We start from the raw sequence: 19,364 nt of genomic DNA on the forward strand, positions 1-19,364 counted from the left end.
AAACCTACTCACAGCTTCATTCCATGTGCTGACGGTGTTTCGCAATGGCATGCTACGAATGGCTTCTTCTCAGCAAGGCCGCCCGGTCCGCGGTCCCTTCCTGCGCCGTATCCGCCAATAAGGGGCGTTTCCTCAAGCACCTGCAGTCAGGGCCCGACCACCCCACTCTGCTTCTGAGCAACCCCGCCATAAGACGGTCTTCCTCCTACAATTTCTTCCCCCGCCGTACTCATCACTACTACACCCAACCCAAACAGCAGCACTTCAGATCCCTCGCTACAATGGCCGCTACCAAGGAATTCGCTCTCCTGTGCCTGGAGAACCCTCTGCTTGGTAAGTTTGACCTCGTGGTGCTGCCATTGGTCCCATGGTGTACATGGCTATGATGGAGAATAGAGGGGCAACAACAGCAATGGGGGACAGGGACGAATGGATGGATACTCACAAGTGTCAATTGCTAACGAAAATGTATCCGTGTAGACATCCAGGCTCAGGGTAACGAGGCTCTGCTCGAGAAGTACGGCCTCAAGGCCAACGATGCCATCCTGGCCGAGGAGAAGCACAAGCCTCTGTACGAGGACCTGCTGACCAACTACGACGCCAAGCTCATCGCCGGTGGTGCCGCTCAGAACACGGCCCGCGGTGCCCAGTACATCCTGCCCGCCAACAGCGTCGTCTACCTCGGCGGCGCCGGTGACGACAAGTACGCCGCCATCCTCCACGACGCCGTCAAGGCCGCCGGCCTGCGCGTCGAGTACCGCGTCGACCCCAAGGTCCCCACCGGCCGCTGCGGCGCCATCATCACCGGCCACAACCGCTCCCTCTGCACCGACCTCGGCGCCGCCAACCACTACGACCTCGACCACCTGAAGCGCGACGACATCTGGAAGCTGGTCAAGAACGCCGACTTCTACTATGTCGGTGGTTTCCACTTCACCGGTAAGCACTGATGATGATCGCCCCTCTTACCTTCCTAAACAAAACCTCGAGTACTAACACACCGACCACACAGTCTGCCCGCCGGCCATCATGACCCTCGGCGAGGAGGCCGCGGCCAACAACAAGGTCTTCGTCGTCAACATGTCGGCGCCCTTCATCGCCCAGTTCTTCAAGGACCCCCTGGACGAGTCGGCCAAGTACTGGGACTACCTGATCTGCAACGAGTCCGAGGCCGAGGCCTACGCGAGCTCGCACAACCTGTCGTGCAACCCCACCGACGTGGCCGCCATCGCCAAGGAGATTGCCAACCTGCCCAAGGCCAACGAGAAGCGCAAGCGCCTCGTCGTCATCACCCAGGGCACCGAGCCCACCATCATCGCCACCCAGGGCGAGGCCGACGTCAAGTCCTTCCCCGTTCACGCCATCGCCAAGGAGAAGATCACCGACACCAACGGCGCCGGTGACGCCTTCGCCGGCGGCTTCGTCGCCGGTCTCGTCAAGGGCGAGAGCCTCGAGAAGAGCGTCGACATGGGTCAATGGCTCGCCAGCCTTAGCATCCAGGAGCTGGGTCCTTCGTGAGTTTTTTCATCTTCTAAGTTTCGACAGAGTCGGTTCACTAACAGTTGTGTTTCCCCCTTATAGGTACCCTCATCCCAAGCAGACCTACTCTGCTTAAACGGGAGATAATAGACCAAGATTCGTTTTGGGGAGAACCGGACTCCTGTTTCAGGAGGGGGTATCATCATCCCCCAAAAGATTTTGAGTTGCGTGTATTTACTTCAACATAGCGCAAAATGGGTCTGGCATTGGCGTTTCTCATAAAGGGTTTGGGTTTCAACAACATAAGGAGGTCAGTTGTTTTGATGACACCTCAAATCAGCATTTCTCTCTTTCCGAAAAAGTATTGGGAGAGGGAGTACAGATATGCTCGCACATATTCTTGTCATCTCAGCTTGAAGCAAAAAGAGTCTGAGATCAAGAATTGAAATACTACATGATACCACGTCAAGTACGATTTTTTTCTTCTTGGGTCGAATTTGAATGCCACTGTGATATTCGTCAAACTACATACATCATGGCGTAATACTGGTAAAATTCCCAGTAGGCTACAGCTTTGAAATACAAGACAGGGTCGTCTCCTGTCTGTAGTAGTATAAACGCAGTACTACAAGTCACATATGACATCTCGGGAATGATAAATTTGTTCAAAACATGCAATTAGTACTGCTGTTGACTGTATAAGCTAACGCCCCATCGTTTCCCTCCATTGCCGCTCTCTTTTTACTGGTCTGCCCAGGGAGGAAAGAAAAACCCTTGGGTTAATTCCCTCGAGGCTAACTAAAGGGCTTCAACAGACATGCAAGCAGCCAGCATGGGAAAATGACAGACCACTGAACCAATGCAAGATGGGGGTGAAGATCCAGAGGACCACCACACACAGGCTACCGAAACCGACGGACGGCCTGGACGATGACTATGTGACGACGAAACCATGTTTTGCTTGATTATGCCTCCTTGAGAAATACGCAAACTTCGTTTTTGGCCTAAAGAGAGACCTCATTCGTCTCTTCCGGGGTTGTCTGTCTCCTCCCCTTCGCGAGAAGGAACACATTATGTGTGTGAAGTGCATAGAAAGGCAACAACTAACTGCGCAAATCCATTCTTTCTTTGCCGCCCTATGTAGTTTGCACTTCTCCCCTGAAAGTAGGAAGGCGAGGCCGTACACATACTACATACACAACCCACACCAAATGGAGGGTTGGTTTCACACTATTACCCTGTGCGGGCATCACCACCACTCTTGCTTCCCTCGCGAGAAATACGAGACAGAGACGACCATCAATAATACTCAGTGTGCTGTGGGGGCAAAGATTGAAGCAAAAGGAGACGAAAAAGAAGTCGCAGCTGTTCCGTTCGCTCAAAATGATCGGCGATAGCAGACTTCAAGAGAGTAATGTAAGTACAGATACACCAACACATAAAGTAGGTAGAGAAAAGGGAATGGGTAATGACGGGTGAACTGACCAGGAATATGACCATCTGCTAGAGGAATCCAACTTATCACGAACATCCAGTCCCACACAGGGGGGGTTCTGGATTCAATGCAAGCGAAAGTTGTAGTGGTTGGTTGGCTTTGTCGTAAGTGGTTCTGCCACTTTGCAATCGTCGAATGGAAAGGACCGGCAGGGCTCTCACTCGAGCTTGTCTTCCTCCGCGGCGCCCGATCTCACTCAGGTCTTCTTCTTTTCTCTCTTGGATGACGGCGGGCCAAAGCAGCAGAATAGCGACTGTAGGGCGCAGCGGGCAGTTTCTGCCCCAATTATACACCATCGAGTCACCCCTGGAACAAACTCATTGGGTGGATGTATTTGAGAGAGACAGCATTGCTGCGAAAATCTTCGCTAGCACCAGACTGAAGAAACCGCCAACGCAGAACATCTGTTAAGCTGTTTGCCAGGATACTTCACTCCAAAAGATATGTAACATCATCACTTGCGAGGAGGCTTGTTGTGGGTGTCCGCCAAGGCCGACTCGAGGATGGCACGATCGTAGGCTGACGCCTTCTCAGCGCCGCCAAAATGCTTGATCTTGTTACGGAAGTGCGTCGGGTCTTCCCGGTTGTTCCCCTCCCCACTGCGGCCAAACGCCGTACTGCCGTTATAGTAGTTACCGTTGGATTCCACCATGCCGACTTGGGCGGGCTGGGCACCAGTGGCCGGCGTGCCGGTCCAGATCTGGCTAGGGTGCGAGAAGGTCCATGGCGAACCAACACGACCAACGCTGTTCTCGCCATAGTTGAGAGAAGACAGCTGCCCCTCAAACGAACCCATGGATCCCTGAGATCGGTGATGCGGGGAGCCAATAGCGCGAGGGCTCGGTGTGAACTGATTCGGGAATCCACCTGCCAGAGGGCTAGCGTATCCAGGCTGACGTTGTCCGCCGTGGTTGTTCATGTCGGTCGGACCGCTACGGCGAGGTTGATGTTGTCTTCCTCCTCCATTTTGGAAACCACCCAGTTGAGCGAGCAGTTGCTCGTTTGCTTTGTCTCTGGCATGGCCCGACTTCAGAGCCTCGAGAAGATTGATGTTCTCTGCCGTACCCGGGGACATGGATTCAGTGCGGCGCACTGCAGGAAGTGGACTGGGACCCGAGCGAAAGATGCCGGATGCCGATGCTGGGCTCAGTCCAGGTGATGGCCGGTTCTTCGCGGAGCTTACACCATACTGAGCAAACAGGTCCGATGCAAGTCTGTCCCGAGCCAGGTTGCGTTGCGCGTTGGCAAAATCGGGACTAGCCGTTCCAGTAGAGGCGCCAATAGAGCCAACTTCCATTTGTCCATATGCAGTAGGTGAGATGCGACGGTTGCCAGGTAAGGATCCGACTCCAGAGGCGAAAGCCGAGGTGGGGTTTGCGGTACCCAGGCCCTCGGCTCTCCCGTAACTCCCATAAGTAGGCGAAATCATTTGCTCAAAGGCACCAACGGAGCCACCAAGGGCATGGGTTGGGGATGTGATAGTTCGTGGCACATCTCTGCCGTTCCCCATCGAGTGGAGACTGCTATCGGGGGCAGTCGTAGAAGCCGAGAGCGAGTAACCCCAGGGGTGGCTCGGTATGGGTATGGAGTTTGTCAAAGAAGCACCGTTCGGTGACACAGACGGAGCCGCTCGATGGTTCGGACCATGGTCGGGGGACAACGAATGACTGGGACCAAGACCTAATTGGCCAAAGATATCGTTGGCAGTGGATGAGTTCATGCCATAGCTAGTATCGCCTAGACCTGAGCTTGGTTGCAAGAGGGAGTCATCGTTTTCGTCTCCATTGCCCGTCAGATCATCCACCATGTCGTTCACCATCTGATCCATGTCAAGCTCCTCGGCCTCAGACTGGCGGGCAGCCGCTTTCGCCTGTGCTTTTCTGGGAGTCGCTAGTGCGGCGGTGCCATTGGGCTTAGAGTTTAGCACCCCCTTTCTCGCGGGCGAGTTGGTAGGCAAAGCAGGGGGGCTCAGGAGGTCTTCTAGAGAGCCTTGTGCGGTAGGAGCTGCGGGAGCGTTATCTGTGTGCTGTGCACTCGCCATGGTCAAGTCTTCGAAAAGGTTGGAGAGATCGGTCTCTCCAAGAGGTCGAAAAGATTGCCCGCGTGGGTCTTGGGCGTTCCCGAGACCCTTGGCAGGATCGTCGGGATAAACCCACGTTCGGGTGCCATTTGGTCCGCCGGTCATCATCAACGGTGACTCGTGGCTGGCTGCCAGATATATTCCGCAAAGAAGAATGTCTCTGATGCGCCACAAAGTCTCGGTGTGGGGCCTGAAATGAGGCCTCGTCACTTCTTTCCGTGGTTTGAGTGCCTTGCGGCAGTGAGTCGAACCTGAGAGACCGGTGATCTTGTCGTCAATGAACAAAGGTAGCTGCTCATCTGCAAGGGGTCGGAGGCCAATAATTTCCGTGTCCTCCGGAAGAAGATATTTTGATTGTGCAACGAGACAGTTCACAAGTGCGTGAGGTAAAAGTCGAGTGAGGACTTCGGCAACCAGTCGGTGGACGTCCTCGCGAGCCTTTTGGTCCAAGTGGTCTTGATACGCATTAAGGTCCGAACGTGTGACATACAACCAGGCGACACAAATCCGGCAAAGGCTGATGAGTTTGGAAAGCGAAGCAGAAAATTCAACGGTACATTCGGAAACACCGTCTTGGTTGCTGGCGAGGGTGATCCCGGTGTCGTTTTGGAGAGCGGTAAGGAGCTGTCGAACCAAAACTTGAATCGTCCGCAGATTGAAGTTCAGGATGTATTGGCAGGTTTGTGAACCTTCCATGCTCCATTTATCGGGGTCTATCGACGAATTAAGTCAGCAGGTTAAAAAATAATTGAGAACTTAGACAGTCGTACCATTCAGGTTCTCCTTGGCGATGTCATAGGCAGCAATATTGATTAGAATCATCTTGAGGACCACATCCTCACTGCCATCGCCTTTCAGAGACATCTCCAGCTGGTGCAAGACCTCGTCTTCCAGCTCTCTCTGGACAGAGAACTTCTTCCCCTTGGCATAATGGGCATGGAGCTTCACAAACCAGCTCACGATAGCCTCAGCAGGGTCTTTGGCAGCCCCACGTCTGGAATTGGACTGGTTCTGATGACGGTCGAAAGCCTTCTGCAAATTCCCAGGGCCGAGCGCGTACGGTTTGGCGATCGAAATGGAGCGGTGGAACCGATAAATGATCTCCAGTTGTTGGCCCTGGATCTGGTGCAGCACAGCCATTTGATGATGGCATGTGCCATCGTCAGGGTCCAGCATGCTGGCAAGGCCGTAGTAGGTCAGAGCCGTGTCGAAAGACCCCTTTGTGGCCTTTTCGGCATGCTGACAGCGGTATCGAGCCAAGTCACCGAGGCGGACCAAAGTCATATAGCATGCATTGACGAGTGCCGTGCGCATGGCAGGAGGTAGATCGCCGGAGGTTTGGACCGCGCCTTGGGGCTCTACCTCCAACCCGTAAGCGGCCTGCTTCAGCTCGGGAATGTCATAGCTGCCAGCCAGTCGTTGAACATAACCCTTATAGAAGAGCTGTGAGTACTTCAGAAAGTCGCGGTACAGCTTGTCAACCTTGCGCTTCTGGACGACTTGACTCCTGTCTCCGATGCGACTGAGAACTTTTCGGTACGTGTTATTGAACATGGTATGGGTACTCCACAGCACGGTCTCAATGTCTTGCTTCTGCGCATACGAGAAATCAGCGAAGATGGCAGCCACGCTATGCAGTCGATATCTAAGTATTGTGTCAGCGAGAGCCGGTATATCAGAGGGCAAGAGGGGAATCCCCGTACTGCTGCATAAGCGTTTCGATCTGCTCGAGGCGCGCCGTATAGTTGACACTAACTTTGGGCTCTATAGACTGGAGCTCCTCGATTTTCTGCTGGATCTTCTCCCGAAAACTGCTGGCTTCCCTGCAGAGATGCGTGTCAGCGGTTTGATACTGGGTCTATCTAGTACTACAGTGGCAACTTCGCAAGCACCGCCGGAAGCCCCTCTGGTGCGACTCGTGCGATCTAAAGACATGCGTGCTTTGGCCAAACTTGGTGGGTTGACCTACATCCAGCGTTCCGCGGCTACCTGTCGCATATCGTGCGCCATGTTGGGCAACTTTTCCGGCCGAGACGGCAGCAATAGCAAACTAATCCGTAGTTCGGAAGGGCCCTTCGGCGCGTATAGATACTTCTTCTGACAATACAACCGAGTAGGGGTGCGGTCCTGTCGCGGGGGTCTTTATGTGTATGGGTGGGTTGTCTGTAGGTTCCCGGCGCGGAACCGTGGGGGGCCTTGTTCCTGGGGGGAAAGGCGTCGCTTGTAGTCAAGGCGTCTGCTCACTCGAAGTCGGAACAGATCGTGGATTGCGCAAGAGATCCATAGCAATTCATGCGCGAAGGAGGAGGGACGAGATGTGCCGCAGGGTAGTGGGCTGGAGTGGTTGTTGGCGCAGCGCTGGATGACGAAAACATTGGTGAAGATGGAGAAGCGCAAAGCCGGCGGGAGGCTCTCAGATGGCGGGAGTGCAAGATGGCATGTGGTTAAAACTGCGCGTATAAGAACTACTGGACGTGGGGGGGTTATCTCGGGTAGGCCACGTCTTCGTACGGGAGACTGCAACGAGGCCAACGATGGTTTTGTGGTGGTTGAGAAAGCAAGCAGAAGGCAGGGTTGGTGCGGTGGTGGTGGAATTGGGATTATTGGGCTGCGAATAATGCGGGAGGGAGTGAATGAATCAAAGAAAGCGACCGCATGCAACCTGATTTGATTCACCACCACCCACTCACACTCTCACAACTCTGCTTCGGCGGCTTACTTTATTCATTCCAGTCCCTACAGGACCTACCTAGGTGGCGGGTGGGTCGTTTTTAACTGTCTTTCTGGCCAATGCAACCCCGGTCAGCCTGAACTTTAGGGGACCATTGGGCGGGCATTTGGGGGGGTTGTACTGGGTTGTTGTGCCTAAGCTCAGATGTGGTTTAGTGCGCATCATCCCTTGGCATTCCCCCAAGCGATCAAATGGTCCCATGCATCACATCATGGCTTGGGCTACTTTGGATGTATTTCATATTTGGAGAGCTGGGAGATGGAGTAGAGAGAGATATATGCACCCTTGACCGCTCTGTTGACTGTTGTCGAAGCCAAGCCATATTCAATTTCCACCTCATCTGCAACAAACATCTTGTTGGGCACTCTCGGTCAGCCCAGTCTTTCGAGTCTTCCTGGTTCAGGCGGCTCTTTGTTCTCTGCCCCTCTTCAAACTCTACCACAGCTGAGGAGAACATACTTGAATCAAGTGTCATACAAGTCCCCTCCCTCCACTTACACATTTGCCTCATCAATCGATCGCTTGATATACACCTTGACGACCCTGCAACCTTAACGAAAGCCTAGGATTGGAAGTTAGAGACACATTCTCTCACCAATGTAAATCATCCCCCAGTCCTCTTACTCAAATACCTGAAAAGAAAGAAGACGTCACGCATACACCTCTGTCCGCCAGACGAAGAGAAAGCGAGAATGAAGCGTTCACGTGAGCCTGAAGACAACTCAAGCGAGTACTCTGCAGATGTCCCCAGTAATGATGACCATGATGATGATGCGCCAACAACTGGAACAAGCAAAAGCGAGAAACAGCCAGCAGCTAAAATCATACAAGTGGACGAGTCAGCAGTGGACGACAGCACAGCGGTCGTCATGCGGTGCCTACTCCCCCTCACAGAGAGCCGCTGGCGTTCAGGTCGTATACGGACTACGAGACGCACTACCACAAGGCCCATTCGAATCGCTGTTTTGAGTGCCGCAAGAACTTCCCCTCTGATCACCTGCTCCGCGTCCACATCGAGGAGCAGCACGATGCGTTTGCGGCCGTGCTGAGGGAAAAGGGGGAGCATACAGTAAGTACCTAACCCATCCCCTTATCTCCTGCAATCGGTATGAAATATCTGACTTTGGTATTAACAGTACTCCTGCTTTGTGGAAGGCTGCGATCGGAAATGCAGGACCCCACAGAAGCGCCGGATGCATCTGATCGATAAGCACATGTACCCCAAGAACTTCTTCTTCGGCATTACCAAAGACGGTATAGACGGCCGGAGCTCCCTCCTGATTGAAAACGGCCATCGGCGCAGGGGCTCGTCCATCGGCCAGAGCGGTGGGCAGAAGGCGGCCGCTGCTTCGCGGAGACAGAGTCTCCGCAGCCAGACGGCCGAGACTTCTTCCGCCCAACACCACGCCGCCCCTGCTGATGATGACATGAAAGAAGGTAGTACCACTGTTGCTTCTAACGACAAAGTCGCGCCTCGACCAGAAAGCGCCGATGTTGCCATGGCCGACCTCGAAAGCGCTATGTCCGCTTTGCAGTTCGTGCCCCCGAGCATCCGCTTTGGTCGAGGAAAGGGAAAGTCGGGGTTTGCGAAGAAATGAGTCAATTGCATGAGGAGTACGAGGAGGCATGAGTTTATGAGTCACGAAGGGATGAAGATAGCATATTTGGCATAGCGTGCATACCGACCGGTGTAAGCGAACAGGACATTTCTGCATCGATCATTAAGAAGACTTTGGGGTCACCGCTTGGGTACGTACATTTTGATCAGTCATGAGGAGAATCAATACTCGCATTCTTCGGCCCTGCATGTTTTCTATTTCATCGCATGACGGTACGTGAATTGGGTATAATTGTCTGCAGCGACCAACGGGCCTTATGATGTGAGCCCTCCTCTATCGATGCCCCTATTTTTTGGTCTATCGATCTGGACTCTCCGTAGCAAACCGAAACAAAACGCCTGAATAAACCTGAAAACGCCTTTGCCATGCCATGCCGGTGATATACGGATACAATACGCAGCAAGATTCCATTAATCGCTCGAACCGCAGCCTCTGCATCCACAGTTGACGCATTGTATGTCCTTCGTCTCATCCTTCATCTGCGCCTTAGGCACCCGGCAGATGCACGTCGAGCTGTAATTCGTCTCCTTGGTCTGCACGCAGCGCAAGCAGCAAAGCTACATCACCATTCCACGTTAGCACACACGACTCGACTTCTTCCCTCCCAGTACAGCAAAGGAACAAACGTACCTTCTCGTAGCCCTGCTTCTTCCACTTGGCAATGAGCATGGCGTCCGCGTAGCCGTTCTTGAGCAGCCAGTCGTACAGCTGCTTGCTGATGGCGTCCTTTTCGTAGTAGAGCTCGTAGACGTAGCGGGTGCGCTGGTGCGCGATCTGGAAGATGGGCCACTGCGCCTGCGCCTTGGGCAGGTTGCCCGTCGGCGCGTTCTGCGCGTCCTTCATCTTGATGTTGAACACCTCCAGGTCGTCCCGGATGTCGTCGAAGCCCGCCGGCGGCTTCTTGGTCCGCGAGGCGTGCGTGCGTATCGCCGGCATGGTTGGTGGTCGCGTATCGGATTTGTGTGTGTGGGTGGAAAGGGGATGTCGTACGGCACGGCGCGCGCTCCTTCCTCCTGGTTTCGAACGAGGCTTTGTTGATGATGCCTTCGGGAGTGATGGTGGGGCAAGGCTGAAGAAGAAGGCAAGCCCCTCGAGAATAAACCGGTCAAGTCTCTTCGAGAATAAGGCTGGTGTTATATCAGTTCGTTTCCCCCCTGCTGTATTCCAAGTACGTGGAATAGTCAAGACAAATCGGTGTTGCCAATGGACCAAGTTCGGTTAATTCCCGCGATCGCTTGAAGGCTGATCGCAAAATGATTGAAGTTGAAGCTTCAATAAAATAGTGGCGTCCACTGAAGCTACCTAGAATGACTAATCATCCAGAGTCTCGCACCCGGTCCCTGTGGCGTCCCAAGTGTGGCTAGTGCCCGAGCAACCAATGGCAGGTCCTCCAATTAGCAGCAAGGCTCAGCAGCAGTCGCTTGAAGCAGAGCCGCTTGAGCGAGATAGCTTGACGTCGATTGAAGGAATTCCCAGAACCCCCGTAAACCCGCACCTCGTCACCGGCAATTCCCACCTTCGCTATGGCGGTGACACCGACTCAATTCGCAAAGAAGACCGCTCAGTGTACGTAGAAAATGCCCGCTCCTACTCCTAGGCGAATTGAAAGCTAACTGTGTGTGTGCGAATAGCGGCCAATTGGGACGTCGCGAAGCGACGAGTCCTGGCGGCTTACCGAGAATGGGTCCGAGCTGTGCGTTCCCCGAATTCCAATTGAGAGCGAACCTTGATTGGGATGCCATTTACTACGGAAGAGCTATAGCTGACGAAGAACCGCCCCCGCGGTCTCTCCAGGCGCCTGAGATCCAGACCATGTACTCGATCCCCTTCCCCGTCTCGGTCATCCGCACGCGCATGCGAGAGGAGTTTGAGCGTCACCGCTTCGTCAACAAGCTCCCCGTCGTCGACGTGCTCCTGATGCAGAACAACGCCGAATACCAGGTCAGTTCTTGGAGGGTCACTATATAGCGGCGGCTAGAGGGTGGGGGGCGTTTGATATAAAGGCATTTACTAACGGTTCTCTCTCTCGGTGAAATAGGAGACGATGAACTTCTGGAAGCAGACTACACACGTCATGTCGTACTTCCCCGAGGAGAACTTCCGCGGCCACGAGCGACTGCCCAAGACCTTCATGCAAGGTTTCCTGGAGGTAAGTCCGGACATCACATCCGGTCTCCTGTTCGATTGGCAAAAACATGGTCACTAACAGCGGTTTGGCAACAGGGTCGCAACTAGAAAGGAAATGGGTATCAATTCCTTGTACTGTACATAGTCAAAGAGCAAGAAAGAATTCAGATTTCCTCGAGAGCCGAGTCCAATCTTTTGGGCTCCAAACGCCTATCCCATGCAATTACGCGAAATACACCCCCTCGTCTTCTTCATCGAAGGGGCCACCACCGGATGAAAGTGCCCTTATTCCTGCATCGCTGTGTCCTTCTCGGCGTTGAACTCGTCGCGAGCTTTCCAGAACTTCTCCGAAACTACGTCACAGAGATCCTCCAGGTCCTGGAGGCCCTTCTCAAGCGCCGCAGTGGCCGTCGTTGTGTCTAGAGTACGTGTGTCAGTCATTTCGATGCGGCGCATGGGTTCATCTCGCGATTTGGAAGCCGGTCCTTACCGTAGGTCTGGATTCTGATGTTCATCTTGGCTTCTGAAGGGTGAGGAATGGAGTAGGCGCAGAATTCAACCTCGGGGCTGCGACGGAAACAATGTCAGCTCTTATGTCAATCAATCACCCCGACAATTCGTAGACCCAAACGGTATTTTCCTTACTTCTTCATGATGATGTAGCGGAGCGCATTGCCCAGGGTGTGTCCCTCGTCGAGGAACTCGAACGAGGCCGCGGTTTCCGAGGAGCCGGGAAGAATCCTAACCCTATGGGGCTCTACCTCTTCCTCCTCGGCCTCGACCCCCTCGCCGCTCGCGTCCAGGCCGTCCTCCTCCAGCCCGCCGACGTTCTCGTCGCTCATGCCGACGGTCGGCTGCTTCTGTCCAGAGGTCGGGGCGACGTCCTCCATGGAGGCGTCCTCGGGTGACTTCGCGCGGGAAGGCATTCTTGCTTGGGTTTGTTGTTGTGGTCGTCGGATTGTTTTTCTCTTCGAATGCGACGGGATCTCTACAGTCGAGAAGTCGGTAGGTCGGCAGTTGTGATGTACAGTCTTTAATCTGTTGCTAGTCCCAATCGTCCATCAACCGCTTTCCTCGAATTTTTGGCGGGGCTCTTTTCTGGTTGCGCCGGCTCAATGCGATACCAAAAATTTACTGATAACGGAAAGCGAGGTATGTTGTATCATGGGGCCCGTGCGCAAACGGTATGCCGCTAAGAGTCAGCTGGCAGTTGGCAGGCAGCTGATGGAGCTCTACTAGTTCGCGTTATTCTTCCATTCTACATGTGCAACGGCTCCCGTCCTTCTACACGGTCAAACAATATACCAAACATATATATATCGCAACCTTGTGAAATCTTGAGAAAAGGCATACATATACCTCGCCTTTTGGAAGCCACAGTTGTTAGCCTCAATTCAATAATCATTAGAGAAGACACACGACTTGCTATCAGTGTTCACTTACTGTGTTATCTCATGGGACCTCGCAAGACTTTATTCCTGCTGAGCTATTGTGGCGATATAGATCCTAAGCCTGGGTATAGAAATTGAACGTTTCTATAACTCCCCTTGTTGTAGGCGACAGAGCTTGACCCGCAAGAAGTCGTCCCCCACGGTTTTGGGGGTGCTCCGCATTAACACCCACCGAACCATAAAGGGTACCATTCTCTCGGGACTTAGCAGCGGACGATCCCGATGTGAGAAGAATAGGAGTTCATTGCTTCCACTGCCACTCCATTGTGATCCTCTTTAGCGACATATACATATGTAGTTTGGTTCGACTTACGAAGCGTCCGGTCAGCTTGTAGTACGTATTGCTTAGACATGGCGATATATCAAAACCAAGACGTGGATGTTCTAACGCTGAGCACGCCCTTGGCTCTATCTGAGGCTGTTCGCCATTATGTCCTATAATATCAGAGTTCACATTGTCCCGTGTCACAAGGGGGTGCTGTCGGATATCGAAAGGGGCGACAAGGCCGCCAGCAAAGCGCCGTAGCTGGGATGTATTGTTCTGTGGCGCTGGTAAATGCAATCGGTAAGTACGCAAGTGGTACGCCCGAAAGAAAAAAAAAACAATAAAAGAGTCATACCAGAAAGCAAGGAACCCGGAGCTGAAGCGAAGGAGGCTCGAAATACGACCCAGGGGTTCGCTGCACGGCGGCAGGAAACGATAGGTAGGCGTCGGTTCCAATCAGATGGTCAGGCTCGCCTGTTCTGGCCAATATTTCCTTGGGTGGCTGGTTTAGGTATGCAAGGGCTACAGGGTTAACAGAGCCGGGCAATGAGATCATCTCAGGCAAGGTAAGGGGGAGGTGCCGGTAGAGGGTGCATATTATCCTCATATTGCGTCTTTGCGCAGCTAGCGACCTGTATGTTCGCAGCCAATACAGCAACTCTTCATTCCATGATCCCTCTCTCCAGAGCAATGTGAATGGGTCGTTACTGAGATAGTACCGGATTCACATGATATATTGATGCAGACTGGAAAAAGATGTGACTGAAAATATTCCTGAGAACATGCCATTTTGGCCTTATGTCAGGGAATAGGTAGCCATTACTTCGCACAATGTTCCAAAACTGAGTCGGCAGTCGATACATGTATATATGTGGAGAGGGGAAAGAAGTAGGGCCATTAAAAGGGCCAAAAATTGACCGCAGAGGGAGTTGAACCCTCTTGCCTTTAAGTATAATGCAATAACAATACTAACCGCTAGGCTACACCGGCCCGGTCAAGGGAGGAAGGGTCTGTTTAGATATACATATCGAATTGTTGGTCGGGGTTTGGGTGTGGGCGTTGCTGTTGGAGCAGGCGATGGAGTATAAACTTTGACGTGGCCGTGGTCCTGGGTTGTTGCAGATAGGGGGCGGGATCCATTTTGGCATGGTTGTCTGCGAGACTTAAGCCACGCTCATTAATATTATCATAAGATGTGGTATCAGTTGGAACAAACAGTTTGAAGGTGGTCTCGTATTGAGATATTTTGTTAGATAATGCACATTCTTCTTCTTCAGTCCCTATGTCGTCGAGGATAACACCAGAGTCTGAAAATGCATTATCATCTGGCCATGACTGCCGACCAAGTTTCGTGCAATCAATCACCATTTCATTATTCGCTACATAGACTTGCTCGCCTGACGCCATTCACCAGACGTGTAGGCAATAATAACACCTTGGAACAACAAGGGCACAGGTACCGCTTTATCCCAACCTACATGACAGATCCCCTCGATATGTGCTGTGCCTACCCATGGGCGTAACGAGTGGACAGAGCTCATGCTCATTCATCCATTACCCGAATAAGTATCGAAGCCCGTCTCTCGGCCGCTCCCGGGTTGATATCTTGGAGATTGACATACAGGGCCAGCAGTGTCTCTGCTCTCCAGAAAGAACACATGTTGACCACAAATACGGGCATGGTGCCACAGCCGGCGATATAGTAGTCACCCACACTACTCCTTAGAGGACTCGCACGTAGTAGGAGTTCACCAGTGTGTGAGCTTTTAGAGATGCCCCCTCGAGGTTCTTGATTTCCCCTTCTATGCGAATCAGAATAGGGAGTAGGGTGCGGTGTCGAGACGCTGCCCCTATCCCGTCGAGTACCTGAGCCGATGCGAAGTCAGTCGAGTAATTCATCACCGGCCCGTCCGTGCTTGTCCAAGATTCCGGCTGTGATGATAGGAACAGATAGGCTCATTGAGTGAGTCTAGGCATTCGGTCCACTTGGAGAAAAACATTGGCGCTGCCGTGCCTGTCCATTCACTTGCACCATCCGCTATGTCCAATTTGAACGTATATTTCGCCTTGGATGAACCAAATGCCCCTGTGGCTATCTTTGGTCTGTTCAACCACTGCACTCGAACCATCACTGGGCTCATGAGAACACATAGGGGCTATTCCGCTTGTTGGGCCCTTTGACGATCTATGTCCTATTGGGTTTCCATGTCGACCAAAGTGTGCCATCAGCATTGCCTGTATTAGATCACATCTCGACGAACATCGAGGCCTGGAGAGGCATGTGCCAGCCTAGAAGACATTCAGACACCTTGGCCAGAAGCCACAGTTGTCACTCCGTCCCTTAAATCTACCGTTAACCAGTCAGTATCTGAGAGACAAAGGCCCACTACCCATCAAAAGCACTAGGTTCAATTTCTCAGTGTAATGGGCATGCCGATAACATCGAGGCTTCCCGGAGCTCGTCCAAGCGGAAAAAGGGGTCACTCCAAGCAGATCAGACTCCCATTGACCGCAATCTTACACACAAGTCTAGCCCGCCCGGAAAATAGATCTAGGCTTTTGCTTTTTTCACCCTGTGGCGATGCGTAACGATTAGAGCCCGTCGACCACGATGGACCTGGCTCCGTAGATTGTGTAGGAACGGGTAGCCGGTATGAATAGCACCATGGCGAGTTCATCCGAAACATACTCCGCGTCTTACATACCTAGCAAGTAGGACCCAGCCCAAGGCATGCACTCAGCCAAGCACAGCCCAATCTAATAATCCATCTGGAAGGCCTATAGAACATGTCGCAATCTACACATTGCTTGGCATCCCCTTCCGTTGGTATGCAAATATAGTGCAAGCAGCGCGAGCGAGAGCCAGGTAGGGGTTGAGGCTCCGGGAAGACGTGATATCATGCGCATATCAGTGCTTGCAGAGTCGACCCTGTCAGCCTCTGAGCGCAGCACATGTCATCCCACAAGGAGTACCCTACCTGGCAGACAGACAGGAAGGATCGAGCCATTGACTGACCTCTGTAGGTACAGTATAATGCCATCTGCACGGGAACACGGGATCGTCCAATGTCGCCACGCCATCTTCGTGTAGGGTCAAGTAAGTAAGTAGGCAAGTAAGTATACGCAACATATCATATTGCCTTTGGGGGACTGTTCATCCATCATATGATAAACCCAACAAGAGCACTTCACGCGAAGCCAAGGCAACAATACTACCACTAAACACCACAGCAGCAAATAATCATTTAATTCTTGCCGCGGCAGGCCGTCATGATATAATGGGCGTCTGGCGCCAGTCGAATAAGAAAACATGGTTAGTTGCCAGGTCACACACACATCATCCAGGGCGGTTCACAGCCGCCCAATCATCGTTGAGCGGGAGTGAATGCACGACAGTACCTACCTCTACTGGAACCCTGTAATGCTACGAGGGTGGCGCGCGCGCATTGACAATATCATTGACATATAAGACGATGTCGGATAGGTTCAATATTGGCAGTAGGACTTTTCTCAGGTGAGGATATACATGGAATCCCACTCCGAAGCATCGAACCCCTGCAATGAAGTGGCCGACATCCATGCTGGCCGGGAGAGAGACGTATGTAATAATTGCTCTTTGCGGGATCGAATCTCATCCCATCCCATCAGAACATCCACCATCCATGGGGGATCGAGAGCGACCAAGGCACGTCAATATTGCAGTAGTCAGGGCTCCATCGCAAACAAGATTGGCTCAGGTGGCGGCGGGCGCGCGGAATGGGGATTCATCCTTGAGAAATGTAAGAAGTGTACTTAACCTTAGGTAAGTAGTATTTCCTATAAAATGAGGCATGTAAGTAGTAGGTATGTCAGTGCAAGGGATCGCGGCTCGGTCTACGCGCTGGCTGCTGGGCGGAGCGGATCTGCAAGTTGACACAACCTTTATTTTTTTCTTAACACTCACTCTCTCGCTTTCTTTCTGCTCTTGCCTCGCCTTACCTTGGCTTTTCTTCCCTTGCCTCGATTATTGCGATCATGCCGCTCAAGCCCGTTTCCTGCACGAGCCGTCACGTATCACACCCGATAGTTCGGCAAGTGGGTGGTGAAAGGGTGGGCTAATAAGATTACCGTGGTGCCGACAAGTACCTGGGTTAATATCGAATTGCAAGGCATGCAACGTTGGAAAAGAGGAAAATACAAGTTCGCTCCTTGCATTGCAATATTAGGTAGGTAGTCCGCGCCAGGTCTGGCTGGTATGTATGTACGTATACCTGCTCAATGCAAATTTCCATCCTGTTCGATGGGGTTATTGGGTTATTCGGATTCCTGAGGACGAGGGCATTGCAGACAAGATACGCGATACGAGACTCGAGTCGCCAGGAGCCCACTTGGCTGTGACCGGCAGTTCCGACGAATTGATTAAAACGGCGGGACTTTGTCGATCGATCTGCCTGCCTCTCCCTCGTCAACAAGAAGTGCGCGGAAAACCAGCGCCAGCCAGCCAAGCACCGATCCCATCGTGTCCAGACTCCCAAGGCCGTGATTCGCATCGTGCAAATCCGACCAGTGTGACAGATATGGCCGATGCTTGACTTGGACATCCATCTTCACCCACCGCCAACTCGGGAGTTTTCCTTCCAAAGCCCACTGCACATGGGCGATTGCAGGGGGTGGGATTGCAAGATTGCCCAAATGGCGCGCCTTGAGCAGGGCCTTGATTGGTTATGCGCCAGGGGATCGTGTTTCAACTCTGGGATCCGCCCGCCCCTGTGATTGGTCAACTGGGTTTTCTCAAACACTCGCGCCTGTCAATTGGTGAGCTGAAGAGTCAGAGAGCGGCCACCCATTACTCAGTCGGTATCAATTGATACCGCTCTTGGGCATGATCCGGGTCTTGTGCGTCGTGAAGCAGAGAAGGGCGGTCAGTAATGCCCTCTCATCAATGGTCCGATGGCTGGTATCGGTCTGGAAAAGAAGAAGCAGAACAAGAACAGAATGCGTTTACATCGGTCCGTTCATATTGGACAGGATATGCCCAGCTCCGAGGTTGGCAGGCAGGGGCATGGATAGCAGGTTGGGCTGCTCAGAATAGAACAAGGTACAGTACATTAGCCTACAGTAACCTAACCTAACCTAGCCGTCCCGTGCTTTTTGGGATGCAGATTTGGGAGCAGGGTGCTAGGCCGATCACGTCAGTCTACCTGGGACAAACAGGACCGTGCGAATGTGACAGACGGGGGTCCCATCGTCCAAGACTGAGCGAGTGCCAAGGGCCAAGGGCCAAGGACTTTTAGTTAGTCAAAAGGGCCGGGCCATTCTGCCTTCGAGGTGCCGAGATTCAACCCATTTGGTCGCGCAACTCTCGAAAGCAGGAGGAGCCGAACCGATATGGGCGATTCAAGAGGTGCTGGCGTGTGCTGTACAACGGCGCAGCATGGGCATGCAACATGAAATGCAGATGGGGAATGCGCAATTAGAGGAAACCGCAATAAACAACCGAAATCTTGGAAACCAAACCAAACCTGGCTGGAACCAGCACTGCCTCGTCTCATATGTACAGACTTGAGCCTCAACCCGTTCCACAAAATGGGTTCCCCACGTGAGAAAAGTTGTAGGGTTGCGGTATCATGATCATGCCCTTGATTCTTTCCGCTCATGCTCGTGCTTCACAACCCATAACGTCGTCCTCTTAAGCCGTTTTGGACAAGGTTGGCGCGCTCTTTTCCAAGATCTCTCCGACCGACTCTCCTCGGTAAGATCCCCTCAAGCAAGCCAGAGCCTCGGCAGCGTCTCATACGGAACCTGACCGACTTTGCTGATTGGAAACTCTAAAAGTCGCATTGTCCGAATGCACTGTCCTTGAGTGACATTATGCGACAAGACTTGGTGCTTGGGAGCGAGGTCGGTGACCTTTTTCTAAGCGGGAGGAACAGAAGCGCGCTGTTATGAAAGATCGTTTGACGATCATGTGCAACGTTCGACTCGGCTCGGGGCGGTCTGCAGCAGCCCTGCGCTGTATTAATATTTGATATCTTTTTTTGATTATTATGAGTTGCTTCTGAATTTGCTGAAATGTATGTCGGCTGCTCCCCCGTTCGAGAAGGCGCTGCGTGTTCATGTTCATCCCATGCCTAGCTC

At 52.7% G+C, this 19,364-nt stretch overlaps 6 protein-coding genes across 6 annotated transcripts; 3 read left to right on the forward strand and 3 right to left on the reverse strand.

Annotated features, from left to right (window-relative positions):
* Positions 1 to 256: 256 nt before the first annotated feature.
* PG985_015862 (adenosine kinase) lies at positions 257 to 1,518 on the forward strand (the record flags this gene model as incomplete). Its single annotated transcript, XM_066835628.1, has 3 exons — positions 257 to 333; positions 481 to 939; positions 1,013 to 1,518. The coding sequence occupies exons 1-3, from the start codon at positions 282 to 284 to the stop codon at positions 1,516 to 1,518; spliced, it is 1,017 nt and encodes a 338-aa protein (XP_066676831.1). The 5' UTR covers positions 257 to 281.
* Positions 1,519 to 3,428: 1,910 nt separating this feature from the next.
* On the reverse strand, positions 3,429 to 7,429 carry PG985_015863 (uncharacterized protein; the record flags this gene model as incomplete). Its single annotated transcript, XM_066835629.1, has 4 exons — positions 3,429 to 5,767; positions 5,825 to 6,699; positions 6,758 to 6,877; positions 7,299 to 7,429. The coding sequence occupies 4 exons, from the start codon at positions 7,427 to 7,429 to the stop codon at positions 3,429 to 3,431; spliced, it is 3,465 nt and encodes a 1,154-aa protein (XP_066676832.1).
* Positions 7,430 to 8,477: 1,048 nt separating this feature from the next.
* On the forward strand, positions 8,478 to 9,383 carry PG985_015864 (uncharacterized protein; the record flags this gene model as incomplete). The annotated part of the gene is made up of 3 exons (XM_066835630.1): positions 8,478 to 8,659; positions 8,680 to 8,854; positions 8,922 to 9,383. 3 exons carry the CDS (start codon positions 8,478 to 8,480, stop codon positions 9,381 to 9,383), a joined length of 819 nt encoding a protein of 272 aa, XP_066676833.1.
* A 431-nt stretch (positions 9,384 to 9,814) lies between these two features.
* Positions 9,815 to 10,340, reverse strand: PG985_015865 (uncharacterized protein; the record flags this gene model as incomplete). The annotated part of the gene is made up of 2 exons (XM_066835631.1): positions 9,815 to 9,961; positions 10,035 to 10,340. The coding sequence occupies 2 exons, from the start codon at positions 10,338 to 10,340 to the stop codon at positions 9,815 to 9,817; spliced, it is 453 nt and encodes a 150-aa protein (XP_066676834.1).
* Positions 10,341 to 10,927: 587 nt separating this feature from the next.
* PG985_015866 (uncharacterized protein) lies at positions 10,928 to 11,705 on the forward strand (the record flags this gene model as incomplete). The annotated part of the gene is made up of 5 exons (XM_066835632.1): positions 10,928 to 10,970; positions 11,036 to 11,097; positions 11,199 to 11,345; positions 11,443 to 11,553; positions 11,628 to 11,705. The coding sequence occupies 5 exons, from the start codon at positions 10,928 to 10,930 to the stop codon at positions 11,637 to 11,639; spliced, it is 375 nt and encodes a 124-aa protein (XP_066676835.1). The 3' UTR covers positions 11,640 to 11,705.
* A 111-nt stretch (positions 11,706 to 11,816) lies between these two features.
* PG985_015867 (DNA-directed RNA polymerase) lies at positions 11,817 to 12,457 on the reverse strand (the record flags this gene model as incomplete). The annotated part of the gene is made up of 3 exons (XM_066835633.1): positions 11,817 to 11,950; positions 12,022 to 12,098; positions 12,177 to 12,457. The coding sequence occupies 3 exons, from the start codon at positions 12,455 to 12,457 to the stop codon at positions 11,817 to 11,819; spliced, it is 492 nt and encodes a 163-aa protein (XP_066676836.1).
* Positions 12,458 to 19,364: the final 6,907 nt, after the last annotated feature.

Source organism: Apiospora marii, assembly GCF_038362585.1.
Source record: "Apiospora marii strain CBS 49790 chromosome Unknown utg000013l_segment0_segment0, whole genome shotgun sequence".
Taxonomy (NCBI): domain Eukaryota; kingdom Fungi; phylum Ascomycota; class Sordariomycetes; order Amphisphaeriales; family Apiosporaceae; genus Apiospora; species Apiospora marii.